Source organism: Botrytis sinoallii (genome assembly GCF_014898435.1).
Source record: "Botrytis sinoallii strain Bc 23 chromosome Unknown BSIN_004, whole genome shotgun sequence".
In the NCBI taxonomy this organism is placed as follows: Eukaryota; Fungi; Ascomycota; class Leotiomycetes; order Helotiales; family Sclerotiniaceae; genus Botrytis; species Botrytis sinoallii.
The window spans coordinates 1,166,188-1,191,430 of NW_024066031.1; the positions used below are offsets into that span (position 1 = coordinate 1,166,188).

Consider the following 25,243-nt stretch of genomic DNA (forward strand, 5'->3'; position numbering starts at 1 on the left):
TCCGCAACGGCACGAGGTTTGAGCTATGAGTAGGCAGTGCATGAACGAGATATAAATCATCAACGACCCTCAACGTTATATTATAATTGCTTGGGACAATGAATCCGTTCAAGATATCGAATTGTTTAGAGACAATGAATATACCTAAATCAATGAGAGTACAACTGGAACATTCAAACGACCTAAGAGATATTAATTTTATATAGACAGCAATCGTAATCTAAAATAGAGAAGAAAAAACAAGCAAGAATTCGGGGCGAGCTAGGTCGCCAGTGTTTCGGAGCGCCTAATATTTTCTGTTATTTCATATTATTCATATTATTCTTATTATTCTTATTATTCTTATTATTCTTATTATTCTTATTATTCTTATTTATTTAATTTATTTTTGTTTTAATATATTGTAAAGAGTAGAAAGTGATAGGATTATAGAGTAGTTTCTTATATATATTATAGAGAAATTATTGTAATATAATGTTTTTGGTAAAGAAAAGAAAAGGAAGACTTTATATAGTATTTTATGAAATATATAGAAAGTGTCACGGGATCACCTCTGGGAGTATTCATGTGTGAACAAGGGAATTCACTTCAAAAGAATGACTTCAATACAATGGCTACTGTATCAAAGGTATTTAGGCGAATGCGAAGGAGACTAGCTCTTTCAGTAGTGCTTATATAAGGTCTACTATTTCCCCTTATTAGCTAGCTCTTTAGACAAAATACAATATAGATATTTAGGGGCCTACTAATGATAGTGGGAATCATGTCTCCTGTATTCCTGATCTCATTATTGAACTAATACTAATTAGTGATATCACAAATTACTTAATTTATTTATTCGAAATACCTTCTTATTTTTATTTCTTTTATTTTCTGTTGTCAGTATTATAACATTCCAAACAAACACTAGCACTAGCTTTAAGTAAACTAGCAAGAAACTCGATGCTGGTAAGAAACCTGTTTTATCCAATCAATTCACCGGTATAGAAGGATTTATCAATACGATAATTGATGATATCGATTCTTTGCAATAGGAGTTCAAGACTTCTTTCTATGAAGATATGACCAATACTCTTTCTTATCCTTCTGCTCTTTTCAATCTATATATTCCTAACAAAGTAATAATTGAAAAAAGAAAAACTTAGGAAACTATTAAGGATTTGAAGTTTAAAGGAGAATCTCAAAACTATTTCTTTTCAAAAGATCTCAATAAAGCTAGGTAATTCTATAAAGAATATATATTCAAGATGGGGATAAAGTATCAGATTGATAAATACTTTTTTTTTCGAATAGCTGTGTATTCGAATATAAGGATTACTGATGTATCTCTTTAGAATATAATCATATTTGATTTCAAGCTTATTTGATAAGCCTTACTCAGGAGCATTGATAAGTTGATATTATATGACTTTTATAAGGTTTTGCGATATTATAGAGTTTATGTCAATATGAATACAAATCTCGATAATGCTTTAATAGAAATATTTCTTTGCAAAGAGTATTACGATTAGACTGCGGATCAGTTTCTGGAATACCAGATTAATGAGGTACAACTATTCGTATCTACGAAATAGGTCCATCTTTCTATCAAACTCGATCCAAGACCACAAGCCGAACCTTTCATTAAACCTCAGAATAATACTCCAGCTGGTTACCTAACTTTGCCAAAACCCAGCAAAATTACAAGTGATTCGATTATTCCTCTTGATATATATGGAGAACCAGCTCCATTCCAATCTGGGGATGTACGAGTCCCATATGCATCTTTACCAGTATCAGAACCAGGCTTTAGAATTCCATCGGTTGATACTTCTGCAGGATCACCTAGTGATGGTGATGATCCGGATGATAATGACGATTGGGGTAGTGGTCGAGGTAGTAATAATGGTAGAGGTGGTGGTAATGGCAGTAGAGGCGGTGGTAGAGATAATAGGGATATGGATCATTCTGATCATTCCAATTGTAAGGATGATGATCAATGTAATTAGAGCTATTGTCTTATTAATCTTTCGAAAATCTATAGGGATGATGATAGATATAAGGATATTAATGACTCTTTTGATTTGAAGATCTTTATATTCGGGGAGCATTGTTATAGGGTATTTATACTAATAGAGATAATTATGATAGCCTTTTCGATTATGTTTGTAGGTATGGTTAGAGACTACTATCAGGCAAATCTTAGTAGTCTTCCTGATTCGTATTAAGGCTTGTGTGATATGATGATCAACAATTTCGAAGGATCTGAATATTAATAGAATATGCTTCTCAAGTGGAATAATATTACTTTCAAGGATTACATTAAGAAAAACCTATCTATAGAATTTCAGGAAGTGTTAATACAATGATCACAGATTTACGCTTTCTTTAGCATACTATTCCCAGGACAATACGCGATCCTCAATCGTATTACATTAAGATTTTGTCTACATATAATGATGTTCCGGAGTACTATTCTGCGATATGCAATCCTTATCTAATTATTGCAGAGTTTATTAATCAGATTAAACAAACTATCGACTTTTATCGAAAAGCATTTCCGAAACCATACCCTTCATCTGAAACATTCCTTACAGATCGACGTTTCTATAATAGTATATCTTCAGACTCTTCCTCTCGGAAACCTTATAATAAATACACCAATCGATAATCCTTCTTTATATTAGTTGATAAGGGTAAGGACGATTGTTATTTTTCTGGTTGTAAGAAGAAAGACTATAGATACTATAAACATACATAAAAAGAGAAAGACCGACTTAAAACGAATTACTATATTAAATACAGCAATCTCGACAACAAGAGCTTTACAAAACAATATAATCAATTCGTCACTAATATCAAACAAAAAGATAATCGAGATAGTAATAATAATAATAATGATGACCATCTCATTAATCAATATCTTATTGATACAAGCAATTCTGAAGAAGTCTCCAGGACATTCTTTACCTCAATAAATACTTGTAATAATTCTTCAATAGCGATTGATTTCAACAATATTGTAAGTGTTTATAAATTGATAGCTAAGGCATTCACTACAAACAACGAGCGATATAATGCTGATACATTCTTCAGCATTATAATCGATACAGATACGGCTAAGAGATCATTTATTGAATATAAACCAGTATTTGATATAAAGAAGATCAAGGATATTGAATACAATAAAACTATCGCTAGACAAATAACAATCCAATACAGTATTGAAGCAACGACTTTCATTAATTCGTTTTACATCAAACTTCCATTTGAAGAAAGTAGAATGGAATGTGATAAAAGCCGACCTTCCATTCTTGCTTTCTTTGACCAATATAAATAGACTTAGGTTCAAATATAATAACCTTGATAATATTGCTATTATACCTAAAGGCATCTATCCTGTATATCAACGATTCGGCCATATATTTTTGCTATAGAATATCAATATCGAGGGATTAATCAACCATTCCATTAATAATAATAATTACTATCTTATCGAAATCGAGTTGCAACGAATTCATTATCGGTTCGGTTATTTATCTGTACACAAGTTCTATAAAATACTTAAACACTTTAAATACAATAAAAACTTTGAAATAATCAAATAGTTTATCAAGTTTTGTTATTATTATCAAGTTTATAGCAAGTCACCCAGTAAATTCAAATTCTCTTTATCCAATAAGGATTTTGAATTCAATTATATTATACTTATCAATATGCTTTATATCAATAATAATCCGATCCTGCATATTGTTAATAAAGCTATATATTTTCAAGCTGCTTAATAGCTAAATAATATATCTATAAAGTATATATAAAATAAACTCTGTAAGTGCTGGATCGACACATATATTAGCCTATCAGAATATATTACTCATAATACTGATACCAACTTCGTTAAAAGAAAGTTTCAATAATATATTATATCAATGTCCATTTAAACAAAGACAGTCCTTATGGAGGTATATCATTTAATCAATATTGTTGAGAGATTTTATATACCATTATAAAGATCTTACGAAATTATTTATAAAGAGGTTTATAAACTCGGTATTCGCAAAGTAGCTATATTCTAGATAGCTGTAAAGGCGATTAATGATATTGCTGAACCTGATGGTTTAATACCTACTTTATTCGTTTTTGGTACTTTTCTCCATATAGTTGACACTAGCCCTTCGATACCTATTATTCAATAACATACTGCCACAATCTCTAAAACTATAATAGAGATTTACAGATTACATAGTTCTATATAAATACGAAAAGCCTTGAATACACACAACGAACCCTCTATAACTGTACTTCATAACTTACTACCAAACAACAAGGTTTTGATCTAAAGAAAAGACAATGAAATAATTATCAATAAATAGAAAGAATCTTTTTCATTTATTAATATGGAAGGGGAAATATATACTCTTGATCTACCTTATAAATCTATAAGATTTAGATTTATATTGGTAAAATTGTATTATAAGTGTTTAGAAGCTAGATGTATTAAGGAGATTGAAGAAATTGATCATAATATTGATCCCGAGATAATTTTGCCAAATTCCGGTAAAGTTATATTGCCTCCTTTAGAAACAGTAATCACACATACAACAAATCCAAAAGAACCTCTCTTGGATTTATCCAAGAACAATCAGATACCTACACCAACATCTTTCTACAAATAATTATATCTCAAATTCAAGCTCATATACAAGATTACTATCTCGAATGTTTTGCTGTTAATCTCAAGGATCCATTATATATAAGAAATCCAGAAAGAAAGAGATTAATGGATTGACAGCTAAAAATGTATTCAAAATTGTATCACTTTCAGATATTCCTTTTGATACACATATTTTTAAGTCGCGATTTGTCAATAAGATCAAAAACAAAAGAACGGATACTGAATTCCGCAAATCGAGACTAATCATTCAAGCATATAATAATACTGATAAGACATCTGTATTAACACAATCCCCAACAATTCAACAATCATATCAACACATTTTAATCTCACTAACTACAAGTACTCAAAAAACAGGCACAGAAATATATATTCGAGATATCACTCAGACATATACTTAATCCACTTCAAACTTGCATCACACTTTTTATATCTATACTCCAAAAGAAATGAATCTACCAATCGATATGATTTTACTTGTTGTTAAGCTATTATATAGTATTCCTAAAGCAGGAAACTATTAGTTCCGGATATACCATACTCATCACTACGAGAAGCTTAAGATGCAGCAATTCATATATAACCTCTGTCTTTTACATACTAATAATAAAAGAACTGGATTCGATATTATAGGGTTTTAAACAGATAATACACTCATCATTGGAGATAATATATTTATACAAACTGAGGATGAGTAACTCAAACAAACTAGCTTTATAGCTAAGGATCACAAGAAACTTATTCATAATCATCCATTAAAGTTTAATAATATCACTTTTACACTTAAGGATAATGATATTTATCTTAACCAGAAAAGCTAATACGGCAATCTACAGCTTGTATCTATAGGATCCATGGATATGCATAATATATATAACAAGATTCGGAAGTATGCTTTTACACATAAACAGTATGTTGTACAACAAGCTTGCGGAGTATACATTGCAACTATATATCAACCCGAGGCATCTTTCGATCTATCCATAGCAGTACAGACAATTCAACCTGGTAAGGATGATATTGTAGTGTTAAACAAGCATATCAAGTAGCAAAAAGAAAACTCTATCAGAAAACTCAAATACATGCCATTTGACTTAGATTCATTTAAGATTGTTATTTTTGCTAATGTCTCTTTTGTAAATAATAAGGACTATTCATTCTAAATAAACTATGTGATTATTATAATAAATAAATACAATAATGCTAATATTATTCATTGGTTATTTATTAAATACAAGAAAATCATACACAGTGTTTTAACATTCAAGCTATATGGATTAGTTCAGGGATTCGATATTGGTATAGTAATCACTTCTATAGTTAGTATTATTCTTGGTAAGAAGATTCTATTAGTTGTGTACACTGATTCTAAGTCATTATATAATCTATTTATAAAACTAGAAATAACTAGTAAAAAGAGATTAATGATCAATATCATAACACTACATCAATCCTACAAACGGAGAGAGATCGTTGAAGTGATCTGAATTGATGGTCCGACTAATCCGGTTGATGCGATAACGAAAGGAAAGCTATGTCAAGCTCTTGTTGATCTGATCAATACAAATAAGATCGATATCAAGGCAATAAAGTGGGTGGAATGGGATTAAAGGAAGAGATTGGTTTTGCTAGTAAAAGGTTAGGGATTTTAGTTAGTAAATGGAGGATTTTTATGATTTTATGAATTTCTTTTTAGTCATTGTATTTGAAGCTATAAAAGAGAGTTCCGAATGTGTGAATAAGGGGAATTCATTTAAAAGAATGACTTCAATATAATGGCTCCTGTATCAAAGGTATTTAGGCGAATGTGAAGGAGACTAGCTCTTTCAAGTAGTGCCTATATAAAGGCCTACTATTTCCCCTCATAGCTAGCTCTTTAGACAGAAATACACTACAGACATTTAGGGGCCTACTAATGGATAGTGGGAACCACGTCTCTCGTATTCCTGATCTCATTATTGAACCAACAATTCAGAAGCTTTACCGCGAGCTAAACGCCCAAAAGACTGTGAGGTAGAACTGGAAGGTCTACCTTACTCTCATATATATAGCAGGACAGGACAGGACAGAAAGGGCTTAGTGGTCACCCCGTGACACTAAACTCACTATATACTAGATTTCTATATCTATTAATTGTTTTGAATTTCTATATAAATTTCTATATAAATTTCTATATAAATTTCTATATAAATTTAAATTCAAAACTTTCAACAAAATGTTAGAGTTTTTTTTAAATAATTATTATTAAAAATTATTTAAAGATTTTATAAAAATTCTAAATTTGTATATGATTCTTATACAAATTTGAGAATCGATATTTTGAAACTCTAAATTTCAATCCAAAAAAGTCCCAAAATTTAAAAATTTCAGAATAAGCTTAAAACAATCTAAATTATATACATATAAAATTTTATTAAATTCTATTATATATTAATAAAGATATTAATAGACCCAAAAAGTGATTTTTAATGTAAAATGGTGGTCTAAAACAGGAGTAATCAGAAGTAGAGTACCCGACTTATAAAAAGTCTGTAAAATGCGACGTATAAGTTTCTTTTCGCTACGCTCCCAAATACTACCCCGCCCTCAAAAGTTAAGATCTCAAAACGAGAGGCAAAAAAAGTCAAAAAGAATGCGACAAACCCTTTAATCTCAGATTTAAACTAAGTATGGAATGAAAGAATGTTCGTAAGAGAACCTTCTAATAGGAATCGAACCAATATCTCCGGAATCAAAATCCGACGTGCTAACCATTACACCATAGAAGGGATATCGCAAATTTGTTACGGGCAATGTTCTGATTTAGTAATATAATGAGATTAAAAACTTGTCTTCAACCCCACATCAAACACTAGCACTAGCTTTTGGAGGGGCTTCTGACACGTGATAGTGGGGGACATGACATGTTATTAGATGGAGTGGGGATAGCTTTGGGTCATGGACACAATAGTCGATATCTAGGTAGTCAGTATGTTGCATTTTATATTGTAGTAGAATCGATATTTTAGGCGACGACTAGCTTTGAGACCTCGCTTGACTGCCTGCACTTTTCGTATATGTCTCAATCCTTCCTTCGCCTCTAATTCTATTTATTGTAGACAATTTACTGTAATGTAGTAGGTATTCAAAGTCTCCTCAAACATTGAAATAGTTTTGGACATTCAAACCATCACAAATTTCAAATTTGTGGTAAGTGTTTATGTATTTATACTATTTCAAGCATTCAAGTCATTTCATACACTAGGTCAGTTCATTCAACTTCATTTACACGAAATTGATCTGAACGTCAGGTGCCCTGCCACAGATTTTGTATTTGAAAACGTTTAATTACATTGCTTTCATATGAGCCTTTAAAGGTACTTCTCATGACTACTTGTCTATTCGATTATTCATGTATCTTACCTCCTGAACCTAGAGGTATCCCAATATTAATATAGCCTATCTAATCCCAATCCCAATCCAACCAGCCTCTTGAGTGTTGACCATATGCCCATTCCATTGATACCGCCTATTTTTATACTTTAAATCATATATCAAAGTCTACCCAAGTAAAGTCCAATACAAACTCCCCACCGACATTACTCCCGCAAAAATCATCGCTTCCACAATAAAAGCCGGCGCAAGATACGAAGTAACCCATCTCGCAACTGCCGCTCCCACGAAGCCCATCCAGATAACTACTGCAGTAGTACTCCAGAGGTTATCCCACCCTGCAAATCTCGATTTCTTCTGTTCATTCGCACTTCTCATGCTCGTTCCCATCCCTCCCTCTAAGACCGTAACAACCGACCAGAACATAATTCCCGGTAGAGGCAGTTGATAAAATAACTGAGAAAGAACGAGATATTTAATACTAGCCACATGTGATTTATTGCGCCAAAAGTTGTAACATGTACATAAAGCCACACGAAGGAGGAAATCCCAGGATTGGAATGCATGCACGGTGTAACCTGTGAATACGTAACGAATAGTGAAGACACCAATGATCAATGGTCCGTAGAAACGACGCATAGCTGTTACAAAAAGGATGACGCCGTGAATAGAGTAGATTTGCGGATATTGGAAACATTCGATATGAGTAGCGCGGGCCCAACGCATTTGTTGAAGGAGCCAGCGGAGAAGTGTGGTAGGGGTATCGGTAGAGGCGAGCGCGGATGTGTTGAAGGTCACTTTCCAGTTTTGAAGGAGGAGATTGGTGGTTAGATGACGATCTTCGTTGACGACAGTTTTGACTCCAAGAGAAGTTTGCGTGTACCATGGTAAAAGAATAGACTCAAGAGCTGTGAGACGAAAAGCGGCACATGGACCAGGTTGACAGTCTACAGCGTCTACGGCTCCGGTTTGTCCACGTGTAATGGCTAACCTGCAATGCGACATTATTAGATATGCAACCGTTTCAAATAGTTAGAAGAATGAGATACTTACTCAGACCAATAAGCTGCACTACCCAAAGCAGCAATGGCACTCTCCTGATCATTATGAATGCTCAGAGCCGAGCAACTACCTCCGATTAACGGATCCGCAGACATACAACCGACTGTTTGGTACAAAGTATCCGGATAAACAATGGTATCAGAATCGCTAGTCCACAAGTATTCAATATTATTCCCCTGTCCCAATGCCAAAGCGAAAACCATATTAGTAAACATGATATCTTTTTTGCATTTGTGAGGTTGGTAGAGACATATTGGGTGGAGGGATCTGGTCTTAGAATCGCGGGACGGCGATAGAGCATTATGTTCACGGAGGGCTGTGAGCGCTTTTTCGAACACAGTGCGGAAGGCATATGCGTGAGCCTCGGATAGAAGAGCCGGGGGGACATCTGTGGAGTCGAATGATGTAGGTGTGGATGCCCATTTTGTGGATGAGGACTTTTCGTCGTAGAGTTCGCGGGTGATGTAGTTTTGAGCAATGCGGACAGCGAGAGGACCATATGGTTCTTCAACGTGGATTTTTATGAGATCTGGAAATACCTTCAGAGGGACGTTTGTTAGTCTTTCGATGTTTCTAGACCACTGCTGAGCGTTCTTGGAGGTTGAAGGAGGGAATACACACATCCTGTGCTACAGAAACCATCTCCATATCTCCATCATGATCCCCATCGATTCCAATGAGCATAATCTCTAGACCGGGGGAATTATGATAACTCTGTAAAAATCTCCTCCACAGACTTGCCTCCTCACGATATCCAACTACAGAAGCAATACACTTCGCAGCCACATCATCTTTTGTCTGGACTCCCTTCTCTGCATCTTGTAAAGAAAGTTTCTGTTCTAATTGCTTGACTCTTTCAACATTTTTGCTGCGATTAATCTCCGCTAGGGAGATCTGCCATATACTTTCAATGGTAATTGGGGCAAATGTGACATATCTTCTGAAATAACGGAAAATTAAAAAGAATGTGACGACGCAAAGGATGCCGTTGAAGATTTGCCTGTGCAAAGACGGTAATACAGGTACCACAGGCATGGCCCCTCTTTCACACTTGAAGAATAGAACCCGAAAGATATAGATAGCACAAACGAATGGGTGACCAAAAGAATGTATAAAATAGCTTTGAACAATGGAAAAGTGCCACTGGAGCATTTTCTACTGCAGCCCATGCAGCTAAGTCTTTATACTTACGATGATCATATTGGCTTGACCTTGTCTCTCCCTACTGGACTAATCGGTCAAGTCGCGGGACTTTAGAGCTTAGTATTTTTAGGATGACGATCAAATTAAAACAATTTCTATCGTCTGTTCCGTATACGGGGAAGCAGATACTAGGTAATGAGTGTAGGCAGGAGGCAACAAACCTTAATGTGCTGCATCAAGATGGATTGGTAATTTCCGCCAGGCCTCCCATGTCATTAAAACTCTTCGAGAAACTTTTCAAATGCAAGGTAGCATTTGGTAGCCTTGCATATGGCCCCATTATCATTGGGTTGATCATGCATGAAGCTTAAATAAAGTATTGAATGAACTTTAACAGAGTAAGAGTGGGGATGGGCTCAATTACTCAGCGCAGGATACCGAAGGAGAACCCCCTTGATGTGCTCCAGGTAAATCTTCAAATAAACCTTAACAATAACAAAAGCCCCTTTTGTTTGACATAAACCGGTGAGAATGCGTAGATCAGGGCTCCCCTGCCTCATGTGGACCTTTCTTCCCAAACTCTTGGCTCGTATGGACAACATCCTTGTATCGCCCTTAATAAGCATTGAATGCATAAACTCCCACCGCTTCTCCGAAGATTGTTGACTTTATCAGATCTATACATATCCCTCGTCGTATATTTTCCTATGAGAATCATGCTAGATGTTGCAGCTGAAGAATAATGCTATTTTTTAGAGGCCCACGAGGTCTTGCATTGATTTTTGTCATATTGAGTTTTCTGACGATATATTATGGCTACTTGAGGCTTGATGTACATCCGAAGCTACACGATGGCGAGTTCGCTGTACCACCTCATGCGGAAGTTGTTGTAGAACCTGGACGGCTAGCAGACGGGAAGCCTACGAAGTCTGCGGAGAAGGCGGTGTATCCATCAATATCACCCCACCCTCAGCCCAGCGCTACACCCGACATTACCTCTACAGTGCCAAGTTCAGAGCTATCAGTGTCATCATCTGACATTCTGTTAATCATGAAGACTGGTGCAAGCACAGCGTGGCGTCGAATGCCTATGCAGCTGTTAACGACATTATCGAGTTTGCCAAACAGTGTAATATATTCTGATCTCCAAGAGAATCTTTCTCATGAGATCCAGACAGTGGACGTTTTGCAAAACGTGAGCGATACTCTGCAGATACATGACACAATTGCGTACGACATATACCGAGATCTACATACCAACATTCATGCGTACAGAGAGCAAGCTCAGCTCCCGGGTGACGAACCTGAACTCCCACCCGGGGATAAGCCAGGCTGGAAACTAGACAGATACAAGTTTCTTCCCATGCTAGAGCATGCTCAGAGGAACGTCCCCGGTTTCAAATGGACTGTTTATATTGAAGACGACACTTTCGTCTTTTGGTCAAATCTTCTCCCATGGCTTGCAACACTCTCAGCTGACGATGAACCGTCATATTATGGCTTTCCCGGGGGAGAAAGCAATGCGATATTTGCGCAAGGAGGTTCAGGAATCGTATTCTCTAGGTCTTTGATGAAGTCTGTTTTCACTGGACCCAAAACCCCCACTCTAAAAGAGTATGCCAAATTCACTGCAAGTGAGTGTTGCGGTGACATGGTTCTTGGCAAAGTATTGCGCGATCATAATGTGCTTGTAAACAGAGGGAAATATGGCCTAGTGTCATTCAGACCCGAACCACCCTGGAAAACAGGGTTTGACGAATTCTCATGGTGCAAACCAGTCTTCACGTTTCACCATTTGCACCAGAGGGATCTGGTTCAACTGGCATTATTGGAGCGCCAGCATAGTCATAATAACCATGTTTCGGTAAGTTGTCATCCCATGAGTATCATGGATACCCTAAATAATGTGTTAACGAAACATGTTAGCGACCAATCATATTTCGTGACATTTTCCTTAAAACAATATCACCTTACCTCAAAGACCGCCGTGATGATTGGGACAATTCCGCATCTCGTCACAAACTTACAGAGAATATCACCACGATCACCAACTCACCTTGGAGTCCACCTGCTCCCGTCGTAGAAGATAAAGATGCTCTTGAGCAGGCTTATACTTCACCTGAAGCGTGTCTGGCGGCGTGCGTCGCATTATCTACTTGCCGTATCTGGAAGCACGAAATCAATAACGAGAATGAGAAGAGCTGTAGTTTGGATGTAGTGGTAATGCTAGGAAGAGAAATTGAGGGACGGGCTTCATGGGATAAAAGGGTGATCAATAGTGGATGGATGATCCAGAGAATCAATGAGACGTTAATGGAGGATAAATGTGAGGTTGTTGCGTCACCTTGGGGTTGGTGATTGTATTGATTGGGTATGTACATTGAATAATGATTTTTTCGACAATAGTTTGTCAAGGGGGGAAAGTGCGATGGATGGAATAGGCGAACTGGCTAAGGAAAAGGTTCAAACATAGCGTATAATGAGATGTCGAAAGAAATATTTGCGATAAGAAAAGTTTGAGATGAGGTTCAATGTTTTCTAAAATTATCCATAATGAAGTAGGCTTTTAATGCCCACACATGAGCAAACGATTGAATTTTCTGATGGCTAAATAAAACATTTCATGTACTCGGACTGGGACTCCCAACTATATAGTTCATGTAAATAAATCTGTACTGGCACTTAAAGTTGCAGATCTAGGCTCTATAAATAGCTTGTCTTGTATTATCAAATTGAATCATATTATTATATTTAAAATGTCGTTCGCCTATTCAAATGCATCAAAATCCAAAACGCCGAACCATGAGGTCTGGAACCTGTAAGTCTAAAAATCCAAAGCACCACATACCTTCTTTTCAAGAACCTTCCCGATTCTATCCACCATCCACCCACTTTCCATATAAACACCCTCATTGACCTTTGCTCCTATCGCCGCAGTGTGATCAAGATGGCAATTATCATCTTGATACTTCCAGGTCAAACATTTATCCCAGTCTACACAAGCCTTTTTGCAATTTTCCTTCGATGCCCAGGGTCTTTCATTCTTCTGAGCCGCAGTTAGGGCCTTTAACTCGGGCGACCAGGAATCTTCCGTCGATGAAAATGACTTGGCTGCTGCATAATTATCCCACTCTGAGCGTACAGCAACTAGCTTTGGAGCAAAGAAGTATTTAAAAACATCGCGATAACGAATGCGTCCCTTTCCTTCCGTCTCTTGCATGAACTGGTTTTCAAAAACGAACAATTGGGAAATATCCGCTTGATGGACTTTATGGATATTCATGAGTGGTGAACACCAGTTCCAGTCACCAAAACCAATTCTCCATGTTGGAAGGGACTGCAAGGCAGCCCATCCACCTCCATCCAGTTCCTTGAATCGCTCCACACCCATCTCTTTCATGGCATGTGAAAGTACTTGATCTCCGCAGCAATGCTCCTTCGCATACGACTCGTACTTGTCAGCCAAAGTCTTCTCTGCACCAAATGAAGTTGCCATAGCCTTTCCAGAAACAGCAAATCCGGATCCACCATGAGCAAAATCTTCGCCCATCTTAAAGGCTGGCGATCCAATCAAAAGAGGAGATGTGTGGTCTAAAGTCGCAAGCCATGCATAAAGTGTCTCCCAGAAGAAATAGTTATCGTCCTCCATATACACATACCATTTCTTGCCAGGGTGATGAATAGCAGCATGTTGAAACATGGGCAAGAACTTGTATTTATCCAATCTCCAGCCACCCGGTAGGTACGAATCTCCCTCCATGCTGGCACTCTCTTGGTACAAGTTGTCGTTGAGAGCTTCTTTGGCTTTGTTATAGAGTTCAAAGTCAGGTGATGCTTTAAGAGTTGCCGATACGTTTGCGAGAGAATCAATGACCGGATTCCCATTGATATTGTCCGCGATGTCAGAGTAGTAGACGATGTTGGGAGTTAGTTGTTTGTTACCCAATGTGGTCGACATATGCATAGGCATCCTCCTCCAAATGGACGTAGCACCAGTCTTGACCAAAATGACGACATCTTTCGGATCAAGACCTGTGTTACTGTAGATCCTGCTTGGTTCTTCTGCTGCCGGCTTTATATAGCTATTATCGTCGCTGATTGGCGGGGATGCTAAAGGAGTTGTAGATGGTACATCCAGATTTATAGAATAATCTTGTGATAATGGACCACCATCTGTCGCATCCCAACTTGCTGATCTGTTAACAAATATAACATCGTTTTCGCTCAATCCCATAACAATGAATACTGCGACAAGAAAGCTAATCCATAAGTATCCCTTGAGATGTCGAGGCAAAAAAGCCCCGTACTGTGAGGTTGACATCTTTGAAGACTGTTGAAGTAACTCAAGTACAGAATATAAAAGAACTTGAGAAACTCTTAAGCAGTCCGAAAGATGTACAGAATGAAACTTGAAAAATTCCAATCAGGGGAGTAGATCATTGGCATGGAAGTACGTATAATAAAGGCAAAATTTATATGAGATTTGCCCATGCTTGTAAGTTGTCATGCAAACCTCGTCTAACCGTCTGACAGTGCATGCTGTGCAAGGACAAGGGATCATGCGGGTTATATTATTGTGTGGGGCTCAGATCAGGCTGTGATACGAGTTCTCCTCATCACTTTGGTAGCCTTGCATACTTGGATCCCATTTTATTCTTTTCGGGAAGAGTTCCGAGACAATTGCAGAAAAGATTTCTCCGGCTTGAAATGATAAATAGCAACATTGCTCGGCATTAGGCAGTCTACCGAGGCCGATTTGAATCATTTGGCCAAAACCCTAAAAATAGAATTCTGTCTGAGCTCAAAACGTATTTAGTATTTAGATATGTATAAATAAGAATCAATATCACCTACTACTGTATCATATAATGCCCCTCCCCCTTTTTTAGATTTTCTTAAAGCTAATATATTGTCACGGGACCACCTCTGGGAGCATTCAGAAGCTTTATCGCTATGCCACAAAAGCATAAAAGACTAGGAAGTAGAACTAGAAGTTCTATCTTGCTTTTATATATATAGCAGGACAGGACAGGACAGGATAGGAAGGGCTAGTGTCACTTCGTAACAATAGATTGATTCGAAAAATATAAACTCTATTAAGTTATCTCTATTCCTTAAATCTAATAATATAAAAACAGATTAAGGGAAAGAAGGATTATTAATAAAAACAAAACCAGAGGCCATTTTATTAAATCGATTATATAACTTAATACTAATATTTCGGAATTGATTTAAAGATTTTTATAAAAGGATTAATAGATTTAATTGTTTGTTTACATTAAACATATTTATTTATTATAAGATTACATACACTAAAGTAATTATATAAGTTTTACAAGAATAATAAAAAGTAAGATCTACTCTTATACTAAAGTCTAGAATATAATAATATCATTATTATTATTATTATTATATTCAAAAAATAAAGATATATTATTATTGATTACTATAATAATACACAAAGGAAACACAATCTAGATAGTATAATTATTTTTTCCAAGATTTCTATATACGCATTATATAAATTATAGAAATTTTTATTGCGTAAAGCAGAATTCTATTTTTAGAATTTTGGCCAAATGATTCAAATCGGCCTCGGTAAGTCACTAGGCATGGCAAGGCACTCGCGAGTCGCGGGACGAACATCTTTCAACGGTCTCCTTTTGCCTAGCCAATAGTACCATAATTTCACAAATCAGGAGTTCTCTATCATGTGATAAACGGGGTCAATGGGTCTTCTTTCGCGGTCCTGACTCTTGAATCTTATACGAAGACTAAAACACGATGATCTTCTACCGGTAGATTCTCTAGCCGATCGTATTTTATTGTCTGTGGATTTTTCCATTTCAAAATCTCTCAGGGTCCCAGGGAGTCGCGGTTTAGTGATGTTATATTAATCCGAAGTATAATTCCATTTAAAGTTTCCATATTCGTATACACCCGTAGTGAGACCGCGGAGTTGAGACAAACATTGCCCAGATCTTTAAAACCCTACAGATTTGCTTCCAAAATATTCCATGCAAGGACTGTAAATGTTAATTGATGTGCGTTCCAGCATGTATCCAGCTGCAGGTACCTCCAATGATTCCCGATCGAAGGCTCGAATTGCAACATCTAATCGACAGCCTTACCAGTGAGACATGGTTAGCTTCAAGCATTTGTATTATTTTGACTTTATAAATCTCCGATTTGTCACCGGTAACGTTGTTAACTCTTTAGATATATTAAACTAAGACATTCAGGGTGTAAGCCTCGTAGGGGATGCAATCAGAGTCTAAATTCAATAAAGATCCAATGCTTGATTCTTGATTCGCCTTACGAGAATGCCGACGACAACTGGGCCGACTATAGTGCAAATCACTACAGCCCAGACAATGACAAGGAAAACTGCTTCTCCGGAAACAATGGCAGTATTTTGTTGATTCTTCAACAACAGTGTACCAGAGCTTTGTGAGAGGGACGCAATCAAGAACCCGATTTCTCCTCTAGCAACCATGGCGAACCCCACTAGCAAGGCTTCTATATGTGGAACACGAGTAGACTCTGCTGTCGACGATTGAGTTTCTCTTGATTTGCTCCAGGATTTTGCGAAGTACTCGAAATATATAACAAGGCTCACTAGGCATTTCGCAATTACCATGAGTATAGAGTACACAATGCCTTTCCAGACGATGGAGGCTTTAAACATGTCTGTAATTGGAATTGAGAAACCAATAGACGCCTAGATAGATCACATCAGTCCAGTTCCTTAAAATTAAGTATTGCTCGCAGTTTGTCCAATAGTCTGGGTTAGCAAGCTGAATTTGAATGTTTGAGGAGGGTTCAATCCAGAATTTCGGTTGATTGATTGTCCCGAATGGGATAAATGTTTGGATGTGATTTATTATCCAAGAAGGATCCACCATTCCATGCGGATTGAGTATGCCAAATCGGTTCCGAAAGTAAACGTCTCATGTTGTCTACCAGCAGTCCCGACTCTTGAAGACCCAGTACTGGATGGTAAGAGTAAGATATAATTTTGAAAATACTTACAAAGAAAAAGGGAACCAATATGAAGTCCATAATTGGTTTATAGTACTCTTCGTACATCATCTGAGCTGGGTTGGATCTCGGTTCTTCTTCAATACTACGGTTTCCGATATCCCATAGGTAATTAACTATGCCCCCGGCAATAAATGCGGCGAAAAGGACAGACGCATCGATGAAAGATGCAATAGTGACTAAAATGATCAGTATCAATGTTGAAAGAAGAAACCCAAGGCTAGGAATTCTCCGGAATTGCTTAAGGGCGGTTTCCTTGATATCAGATTTGTTTCCCGCGGAAACGTTAGTCACTGTCTCGGACTGAGAACACTTGACAAGGTAGAGCCAAACTGGCTGGAGTAGATAAGCGCCCAGACCAAGGGAAACCAGAAGTAAGCCAAAACTCGCGGCTATTGGTCTTGCGATTGGCCATCCACCCATACCCCCACTCCCCAGGGTTGTAACAATGTTCACCATAACAAGGCCGACAACGTCGTCCATCATCGCAGCTCCTACGAGTATCACACCGACTCTCGTATGCTGCATATTTGCAGAGGAGAGAATGGCGAATGTCGTTCCCAGAGAGGTCGAACATAATGATGCCCCAGCCGAGAAGGCTGCTAGAGGAGTAGGATACATTGTCCCAGAACTACTGGGAAATGGTAAAACAAGCAACAGGAAAGATAATGCAATAGGCACTAACAGACCAACGGTGGCTACCGATATCGAAATGTAGGCAGCTTTCCGAAGCTGTTTGAGGTCTGTACTGAGTCCTCCTTCAAACACGAGACCTATTAGACCCAGATAGCCCAATGCTTGAATCGTTTCTTGATATTTCTCTGTCAGCCATGATGTTCCTCCAACTGGTAGACCCCATATTATTCCTATGAGAATTTGTCCTATGATGCCACAGTACAGCAGTCGGTCTAGGATGTATCGAGTGATGTTCAAAAGAAGGATAAATGAGGTCAATGAAAGAATGACCTCAATCCCAGGCTCCTCGTACGAGAGGAACGGCATGATTAATACGTGAGGGTCGCGGTATTCGAGATAATGAAAAAATTACTATGCTCTTGAGAGGGAAAATAGAACCCAAGAATTCAATGAACAAAAATCAAGGCAACAACATTGGAAGCCAGCCATACTTTAGCCACACTTTAGCCACACCACACCAACTTCACATGCCCAGGTGGCCCGGGATTCCAACGGGTTCCAATAGAAATTGAAGCGATAACGCTAAGATTAAATTTTTGAGTTGCGATAAGAAAATATATCTCTTCATCGCAAGTCTCAAAGCATCATTCCTCCATCAACCACCCACTCCAACAATTCCCACCACTCCCTCACATTTGCGTTCAGGATCACACAACCTCAAAATGAACGCCCACGCTCTTCTCACCTCTCAGGGTTGGCGCGGAACCGGTCACTCTCTCCACCACAGCTCCGATACCATTGGACTCTCGCGACCATTGCTCGTTTCGAAAAAAGACAATCTTTTGGGAGTGGGGAAGAAAATGCACAAGACGGCTGATATGTGGTGGTTGAATGCTTTTGATGCTTCGCTAAAGGGATTGGATACGAGTAAGGAGGGACAGGTTAAGGTTCAGGAGGGAGGGGGTTTGGAAATGGTGGTTAAGGGTGGAAGTAAATGGGTTGGAGGGAAGGGAGGGTTGTATAGCTTTTTTGTGAGGGGGGAGACGGTTGGGGGGACGATGGAGGACAAAGAGAAGGAGAAGAAGGCTATGGAGGTAATTGTCAAGGAAGAGAAAAGCGGGAAGGGAAAGGATAAGAAGAGGAAGGGAGAAGAAAGAAAAGAAAGTAAGGAAGAAAGAAGGGCAAGGAAGGAAAAAAAGAGGGCCGAACGAGCGAGGAAATCCGCCGCTAAAGAAGCCAAAAAGATAAAGGGAGGAAAGGAGGCCAAAACACCAAGCGCCAGTTCGACAGACTCGGAAAAGACAGAAACCAAGGAGGAACGACGAGAACGAAAGGAGCAAAAGCGACAAAAGAAACTTTTACGACAATCAGAGAAGGAATTATCAGATACATCGTCTACGTCAGAAAGCGCTAAAAAGAAGAAGTCGCGGAAGAATAAATAGATGGTTTTGCCCTGTATATTCTACAAGTCGGCACAGCAAAAGGCGTTTTGGGGCACGGAGTTTTGTGATCACGACAGTGACCCTGGCGTTCTAGATAATGTATGGTATCTTAATTAGATTTGTGGAATTCTAAACCTCGAACTATATCTCTTTGGGTATCTTTCCAGGTTTATTGGATAAAAGCCATGGTCTCCTCTGCCAAAATTCGTCTTTAATGACATCGACATGTTGCACCGTGATTCTTGCCTTTGCTCTTCTCTTCCTGTCCTTTTCTTCTTGCGTCTTTGAGAGTTCCTTCTCCTCGATTGTCTTTGCTGAATCCTCGTCGACTGCTTCTGACACTCCGGGTTCCACTAACTCATACTATGATCAAGTCAATTTTTCGACCAAGTAAACTATGGTAAAGCCTCTGACTTACGTCTCGGAAAACTACGCTCCCCTTTTTGTAGATTTCAGGCTCGTTGTTATAATTGATTCCAAACCTCGAGAACAAGATCTCATTTTTGTCCGCAGCCAAAGATCCCTAGAAATTCACCTGACGTTAAGTATGGAAACTAGTGATCCGAGAACTTTGAAACTCACAGCAAGCTCTTTCTCCGCACCTTTTGCATCAAACCCTCCTTTCTGGATCAATGTCCAAAAAGTGGTATTGTAAAGATTGTTGATGTGGCCTTCACTCATCAGTACCAACCCGGGGAAAACAGAAGGAATAACTAAAATATGAAAAAATGCATACAATCGACTTGTCTCCAACTCATATAATCCCTCAAGTTCTGAACACTAGGGTATTGCACAGCTCTACCATCAAAACTAGGTAACGGTGCCGTGAGTTGCATTCCCGGGTCGGGAAAGTAGGTAGACCAGAAATGGACATAGTACGCTGTGAAAGTTGATACTATTGTCGTGACCAGCTTACTATAATTTTTGATTAACATTTTGTTTTCAGGCAAGAAGTTCCTCACACAAAGGGTTGAGGGTAAAGAGTCATACCTTGAGCGTCTCTCAAAAAGCACACATGATTTATGGAAGACAAAACTATGATCGCCTCTTTAGCAAGAACTCTTCTCGAAAACCAAATGTAAAATTAGAAACAAACCTATACTCATCACTAATCCCATAGGCAATCACGATATCAGGCAATTCCATCATGACAGCCTTCGCAGCCGCATTCATCAAATCCAGCGCTCTCCGATCATTCGGTTTCTCAAAGGCATATTTGTCCGAAAATCTATGGATTTCAGTTTCCACTTCATGATCGAGCAGGAGAGGAACCCGAGGAGCAGGAAAGGTAAACCATACTTATGAAATCCCCGACCATCAATACGCACTACGATCCATGTATTTGGGATGAGTAGATCAGATTGCTCAAAGGCTTTGACATATTCATATCTAAGAGATTCGTGAGCTGGGTCAATATTTTAAAGGGGGCGTGCCTAGCTATCTACTTACTTTGAATTAGCCATAGTTAATTTTTGAGGTTGATGTGAAAATGTTGTCGATATGGCATGGAGGTTGAAGAGCTGAAGGGATGTATATGTGCATTAAACATCCAAAGTTAGCCAAGCGAGGTCTCGGAATAGAAAGCAGCTGAGAACGGTCACTGGGTGCGTCATGTTCACATGTACCACGGGCCTCTTTCTCTTCGGCTTATTCTACTACGAAATTACTTATTTATTCTAAGAGGAATTTTTTGGAAATCGAAAAAGCTATAAATTAAAGATACTATCTACCTACATTGACATCAATACTGAAAAACATGTATCGAAAATACCTTGTAATTATTTAGGAAAATAAATTTAAATCTACTAGGTAGCTAAGCCCTAAAAATGAACCAGGTCATAGCTTATTCAGCCAATCTTTCGAAGAAAAATCCCCACCATTATCTTTGCCTCGTTAGGAAGATGCATCTCAGAGAATCTCTACTCTTTCCTCGAGAGAGACATATAGCACGGCAGAATGGACACTCAATTATATTTCCCGATGTATTATTATGAGATTTATCTCATCAAAATGAACGTTCGAGTATCTTTGAAATGTTAGATTGTCAAAAATTGATGTAGCAGGTAATCTGCTCATGATACAAAATATTGTATAAAAGTATTGATAATGATGTCCTTGCGGATAGATTTGACAGAGCTAGACTAAATAAATACAATTGCGTCACCTTGAATGTTCTAGTATAGCCCCCTTGTTACTGCATCCACTCGCTTTTTTTAACATACACAATTTACGCGGTCCTTCATCCAAATGTTCCCACCCTCAATCAACCCAATGCGCCCTACCCCTATGATATTCTAATTTTCTCCTCTTATGCCCAGACCTCAGCCAACCCCCGTATTCCTTCCTCTCGTTATTAACCTTGCCAATTTCCTCTTGCTCAACCACCCTTCTCCTTGCCCGATCTAGCTCCGCGTGGTCTTTTATACCGGCTCTCAAATCAACTTCGCGTTGTTTCTCATTTTTCCTTCTCTGAACCATCGCGTGCTGCTCAGCAATACTTCTCCGCACCCTATTCCTCTCTCTCTCTGTCCTCCGCACCATGAGCCCTCCTGAATATTCAAATAAAAAGTCTCTATCCTCCGCGTCTTCAATCATCCAGTTCATCTTTACCAATTCAAGGGGTTTGTATTCTCGCTGCAATTGCAATTCTGGGGCCCAAGATGGCAATTCCCTATACATGAATTTCTTCCTCTGGTCGTTGAGCTTCTGTACCCTGAGATATACTTCCACAGCAGTCGGTCGATCAAATCGGTTAAGTGTCATGGCCCATCTAATCTCGGTTTCTAACTGTAAAGTCAAATGCTCGTTAATAGGCTCAAACCTCGATTCGTTATTTCGCGCAGCAAGTAGAAGTTCTCTTTGTTCTGGTTTCGCGCGATGAAACTTAATGACCTTTCCAGACGAGTCTACCAGGGAGCACCCTCTGTTTGCATAACGTCCCCTCCTAGCCACCATATATATCATGGAGCCTACGGACCACACATCATACTTTGCACTCATCTTATTGTCTGGTGGATCACAAGTACTATTTCCGAAATTATAATCGCGAGTACCATGTCTGGGTAGATGTAGGGACTCGCCAAAATCTCCCAATTTGACAGTCGGATATGTATTCGGGGGAGAATTTGCAGGGAGTGATTGTATGAAGACATTGTTTGCTTTAATATCGCGAGCGACAGTCATTTCTAAACGTCCCGCAAATTCTGGTTTTGTTATGTAATCGGGATGCTCCCCATGAAGAAATGCAAGGCCGCTGAATAGTTGTTCGAAAGCGTGCCACTGAGGGTTGAGATTAGTTATATCTCTGCTCGACAAAGATAGGATGGTGTTAAACTCACGATAAATCCTTCGGGTATGAATTCGTCCCTCTCTCGAAATTCGTGTACCATGTCTAAAAGAGTGCCGAGATCGCAAATCTCTAGGACAATCAAAGAAAAGGGGTTTCCCAAGATGTCGAATTCAGCCCAACCAGCCATATTCGTGACATTAGGGTGCCCTGATTTGATATATTGAAGGAATGTCGTTATCTCCCTTCCACGTTTGGAGGATAAACTCAATTCCTTCATTTCCTTCGGATCAGCAACTGAAGCTTCACTGGTGCGTGTAAGAATGGGACTGGTATCTGAGCCCATATCGTAGTCAAGGTTAGCCTCCGACTCTAATCGAAGTTTGGAAATTTTAATAGCATATTTAATCCCGGGCTTTCCCTCACTACGGGTATCTTTGTTCTCGGCGCGGAAGACAAGTCCAAATGATCCACTGGCAATACACGCGTCAATTTCTATATTATCCCCTGTCAAGTTGTGTGGATTGTCTTTAAACCATTTATTTTGACGGATTGTGTTAGCACGAAATGCGCCTGCGGACGATAAAATTTGATTAGCGTTCGTACTCTTTCTCTTTGCAAAATAAGGGGATCAAGTGAAGTTGAAGGACTTTTGAAGAGATTAATACTTACGCAACACCCTAACTGCCATGGAGTCTGATTGTCCTGTTAAAGTACTTATGCCTACATCTTGCCAACCCCCCTCGGTAGAGCTGTCTGTGTCTTCGTCCACATCCACATTCACGTCTATAATTACAGCCCCCCCACCTGGCACATTCTCTTCCTGTGGTACGGCAGCCATCTTTATTTTGATTCCCAAAAGATTCGAGATGTTGTTGTTCAGGAAAAAGTAGTTTTCAAAGCCTCGTTGAATGGAACGAAATATCCTACCATGATATGTGAAGAGAAGGAACAAAGCCATGCTTTGAAGTCATCTGCTTCCGGCACTTTGTCGAGGCATTGAAAGAACCAAAGGAAGCAAATAATTACAAAGGCAAGACAAAGAAATCATTATTTTGATGAAGGGGTGAAGCGAGCCTGGAAACCTATGTTGAGAAAAGTACTTAAATCTAGCTACATAATACAACTAATCATTGGACTTTACATTGAGATATGAAACGATAACAACAATCAAGCTGAAATGAAGAAGCATACTTACTAGACATTGAAGCCAAGTTGACAGTGAAAAGACAGAGGGAAACCTCTCAATGAGAAAGCTATTATGATGATGAGCCTGGTTACTAGACCGAGATTCCCTTGACAATGAAACTATGTGATGCAAAAAAGGTATGACTAGCATAAAAAACCCCTTATTACATAAATGATTCTTTCTTGGCATTTCATTCTCTTTAAACAATAAGCCACCACCTCCATCTAAAGTTTAAAATACCACTTAAATTTCAACTATCTCATTGGTGTTCCTGGTAAATTACAGCCACTTCTTCTTTCCCTGCTTGTAGCTGCGTTCTTTTGCCGGCAAAATCTATGCATATCCTTGCTCATTCTTCTCTTTCACTGATCAACCCCTAGCCATATTAGTGACGCAGTATTTACCAAGAAGATCGTACAATTTGAGCCAACAGTAATGGGTCTTCGAAAAATAGGTCAAACAGCAAGACAATCAAGCTTTTGCTATTTTAACGACCATCGATCATTCACAAAGTTAAATAAATCTCAAAATGCACAGGATATTAAAGTAACATGCACCCCAAATCTTTGTTGTGGTCTAAAACAATGCCAAGTCCATATAACCTGTGGTGCTCCGACAGCTAGTCTTCTAATAAATCTCGATGTTTTGAGAATAAACTTATTCTGTAGTGCAGTTCTGTTTGTCACTTGACATGAATTGATCCACGGTATAACAACAATACGCATACAAAATTCTAATATCCACATTTGAGCACTGCAGGACGTACTGTTTCTATAAAGTTATAAAAGTGCATCTACTGTAGATGAAAGGCTCGCTTCCTTCCTTCTTTCCCCTTCTATAATTGCCAACCATAAGTTCAATCGCAACCAGATTTATCCTTATTATTTCCACACCGATGTCTTGAGATCACTTTCTTACCTTGGATTTTCGCTTGCGTCTTCTTTTTTGATTGCTCGGGGTGCCGTGAACTTTGAACACTTCTTATAGACGGCTGGTGTTATTGCTGATGTTTGCAACGCCCCTGGCGTTTTTGAGGATCATGTTAAGTTTTTGATTGGAGAAGCGGAAGAGCTGGAGGATATCTACACTGCTGCTGACCCCCCTTGATATTGCTGTCCCTTATTACCTTCAGGTAGTACAATATCAGTATAGCCCTGCGGGTTTCCCTGCAGCACCAGTTGACTCCCCGCCAATCACTTGGGTGTAGTATCAGGGCCATGATAGAAAGTGCGAAGTCCTTCCTCTCCATCTGGACCCTTCCTGAAACAGTACCAGAAGGCCCAAGGGCGAGAAGAATTGAAAGCTACTCAAATTATTTGACTCAAAGGGGGCCACCTGGTGCAAATTGCCATTTATTTTCGAGAGAAATCTGATGCGTTGGCCCACTACGGGTTGAAACATTTAGTTTCCTATCCATT

The 25,243-nt window shown here is 38.6% G+C and overlaps 7 protein-coding genes across 7 annotated transcripts; 2 read left to right on the forward strand and 5 right to left on the reverse strand.

The window, feature by feature from the left end:
• Positions 1-8,194: 8,194 nt before the first annotated feature.
• Positions 8,195-10,123, reverse strand: EAF02_002852 (uncharacterized protein; the record flags this gene model as incomplete). The annotated part of the gene is made up of 3 exons (XM_038898900.1): positions 8,195-9,017; positions 9,080-9,627; positions 9,710-10,123. The coding sequence occupies 3 exons, from the start codon at positions 10,121-10,123 to the stop codon at positions 8,195-8,197; spliced, it is 1,785 nt and encodes a 594-aa protein (XP_038761188.1).
• Positions 10,124-10,902: 779 nt separating this feature from the next.
• EAF02_002853 (uncharacterized protein) lies at positions 10,903-12,927 on the forward strand. Its single transcript, XM_038898901.1, has 2 exons — positions 10,903-12,095; positions 12,158-12,927. Exons 1-2 carry the CDS (start codon positions 10,974-10,976, stop codon positions 12,587-12,589), a joined length of 1,554 nt encoding a protein of 517 aa, XP_038761189.1. The 5' UTR covers positions 10,903-10,973; the 3' UTR covers positions 12,590-12,927.
• Positions 12,928-13,055: 128 nt separating this feature from the next.
• On the reverse strand, positions 13,056-14,552 carry EAF02_002854 (uncharacterized protein; the record flags this gene model as incomplete). The annotated part of the gene is made up of 1 exon (XM_038898902.1): positions 13,056-14,552. One exon carries the CDS (start codon positions 14,550-14,552, stop codon positions 13,056-13,058), a length of 1,497 nt encoding a protein of 498 aa, XP_038761190.1.
• A 1,959-nt stretch (positions 14,553-16,511) lies between these two features.
• EAF02_002855 (uncharacterized protein) lies at positions 16,512-18,274 on the reverse strand (the record flags this gene model as incomplete). Its single annotated transcript, XM_038898903.1, has 2 exons — positions 16,512-16,952; positions 17,264-18,274. 2 exons carry the CDS (start codon positions 18,272-18,274, stop codon positions 16,512-16,514), a joined length of 1,452 nt encoding a protein of 483 aa, XP_038761191.1.
• Positions 18,275-18,630: 356 nt separating this feature from the next.
• Positions 18,631-19,350, forward strand: EAF02_002856 (uncharacterized protein; the record flags this gene model as incomplete). The annotated part of the gene is made up of 1 exon (XM_038898904.1): positions 18,631-19,350. The coding sequence occupies one exon, from the start codon at positions 18,631-18,633 to the stop codon at positions 19,348-19,350; it is 720 nt and encodes a 239-aa protein (XP_038761192.1).
• Positions 19,351-19,491: 141 nt separating this feature from the next.
• Positions 19,492-20,813, reverse strand: EAF02_002857 (uncharacterized protein; the record flags this gene model as incomplete). The annotated part of the gene is made up of 8 exons (XM_038898905.1): positions 19,492-19,713; positions 19,769-19,873; positions 19,933-20,021; positions 20,087-20,265; positions 20,341-20,385; positions 20,447-20,578; positions 20,650-20,739; positions 20,800-20,813. The coding sequence occupies 8 exons, from the start codon at positions 20,811-20,813 to the stop codon at positions 19,492-19,494; spliced, it is 876 nt and encodes a 291-aa protein (XP_038761193.1).
• A 796-nt stretch (positions 20,814-21,609) lies between these two features.
• EAF02_002858 (uncharacterized protein) lies at positions 21,610-23,477 on the reverse strand (the record flags this gene model as incomplete). The annotated part of the gene is made up of 3 exons (XM_038898906.1): positions 21,610-22,629; positions 22,689-23,209; positions 23,309-23,477. 3 exons carry the CDS (start codon positions 23,475-23,477, stop codon positions 21,610-21,612), a joined length of 1,710 nt encoding a protein of 569 aa, XP_038761194.1.
• Positions 23,478-25,243: the final 1,766 nt, after the last annotated feature.

What these genes read in the sequence shown, in the direction of transcription:
- EAF02_002853 (XM_038898901.1), top strand. Translation starts at nt 10,974, where the DNA reads ATGCTATTTTTTAGAGGCCCACGAGGTCTTGCATTGATTTTTGTCATA. An exon ending in GTCATAATAACCATGTTTCG is followed by an intron (nt 12,096 to 12,157) that starts GTAAGTTGTCAT and finishes GAAACATGTTAG; the next exon opens with CGACCAATCATATTTCGTGA.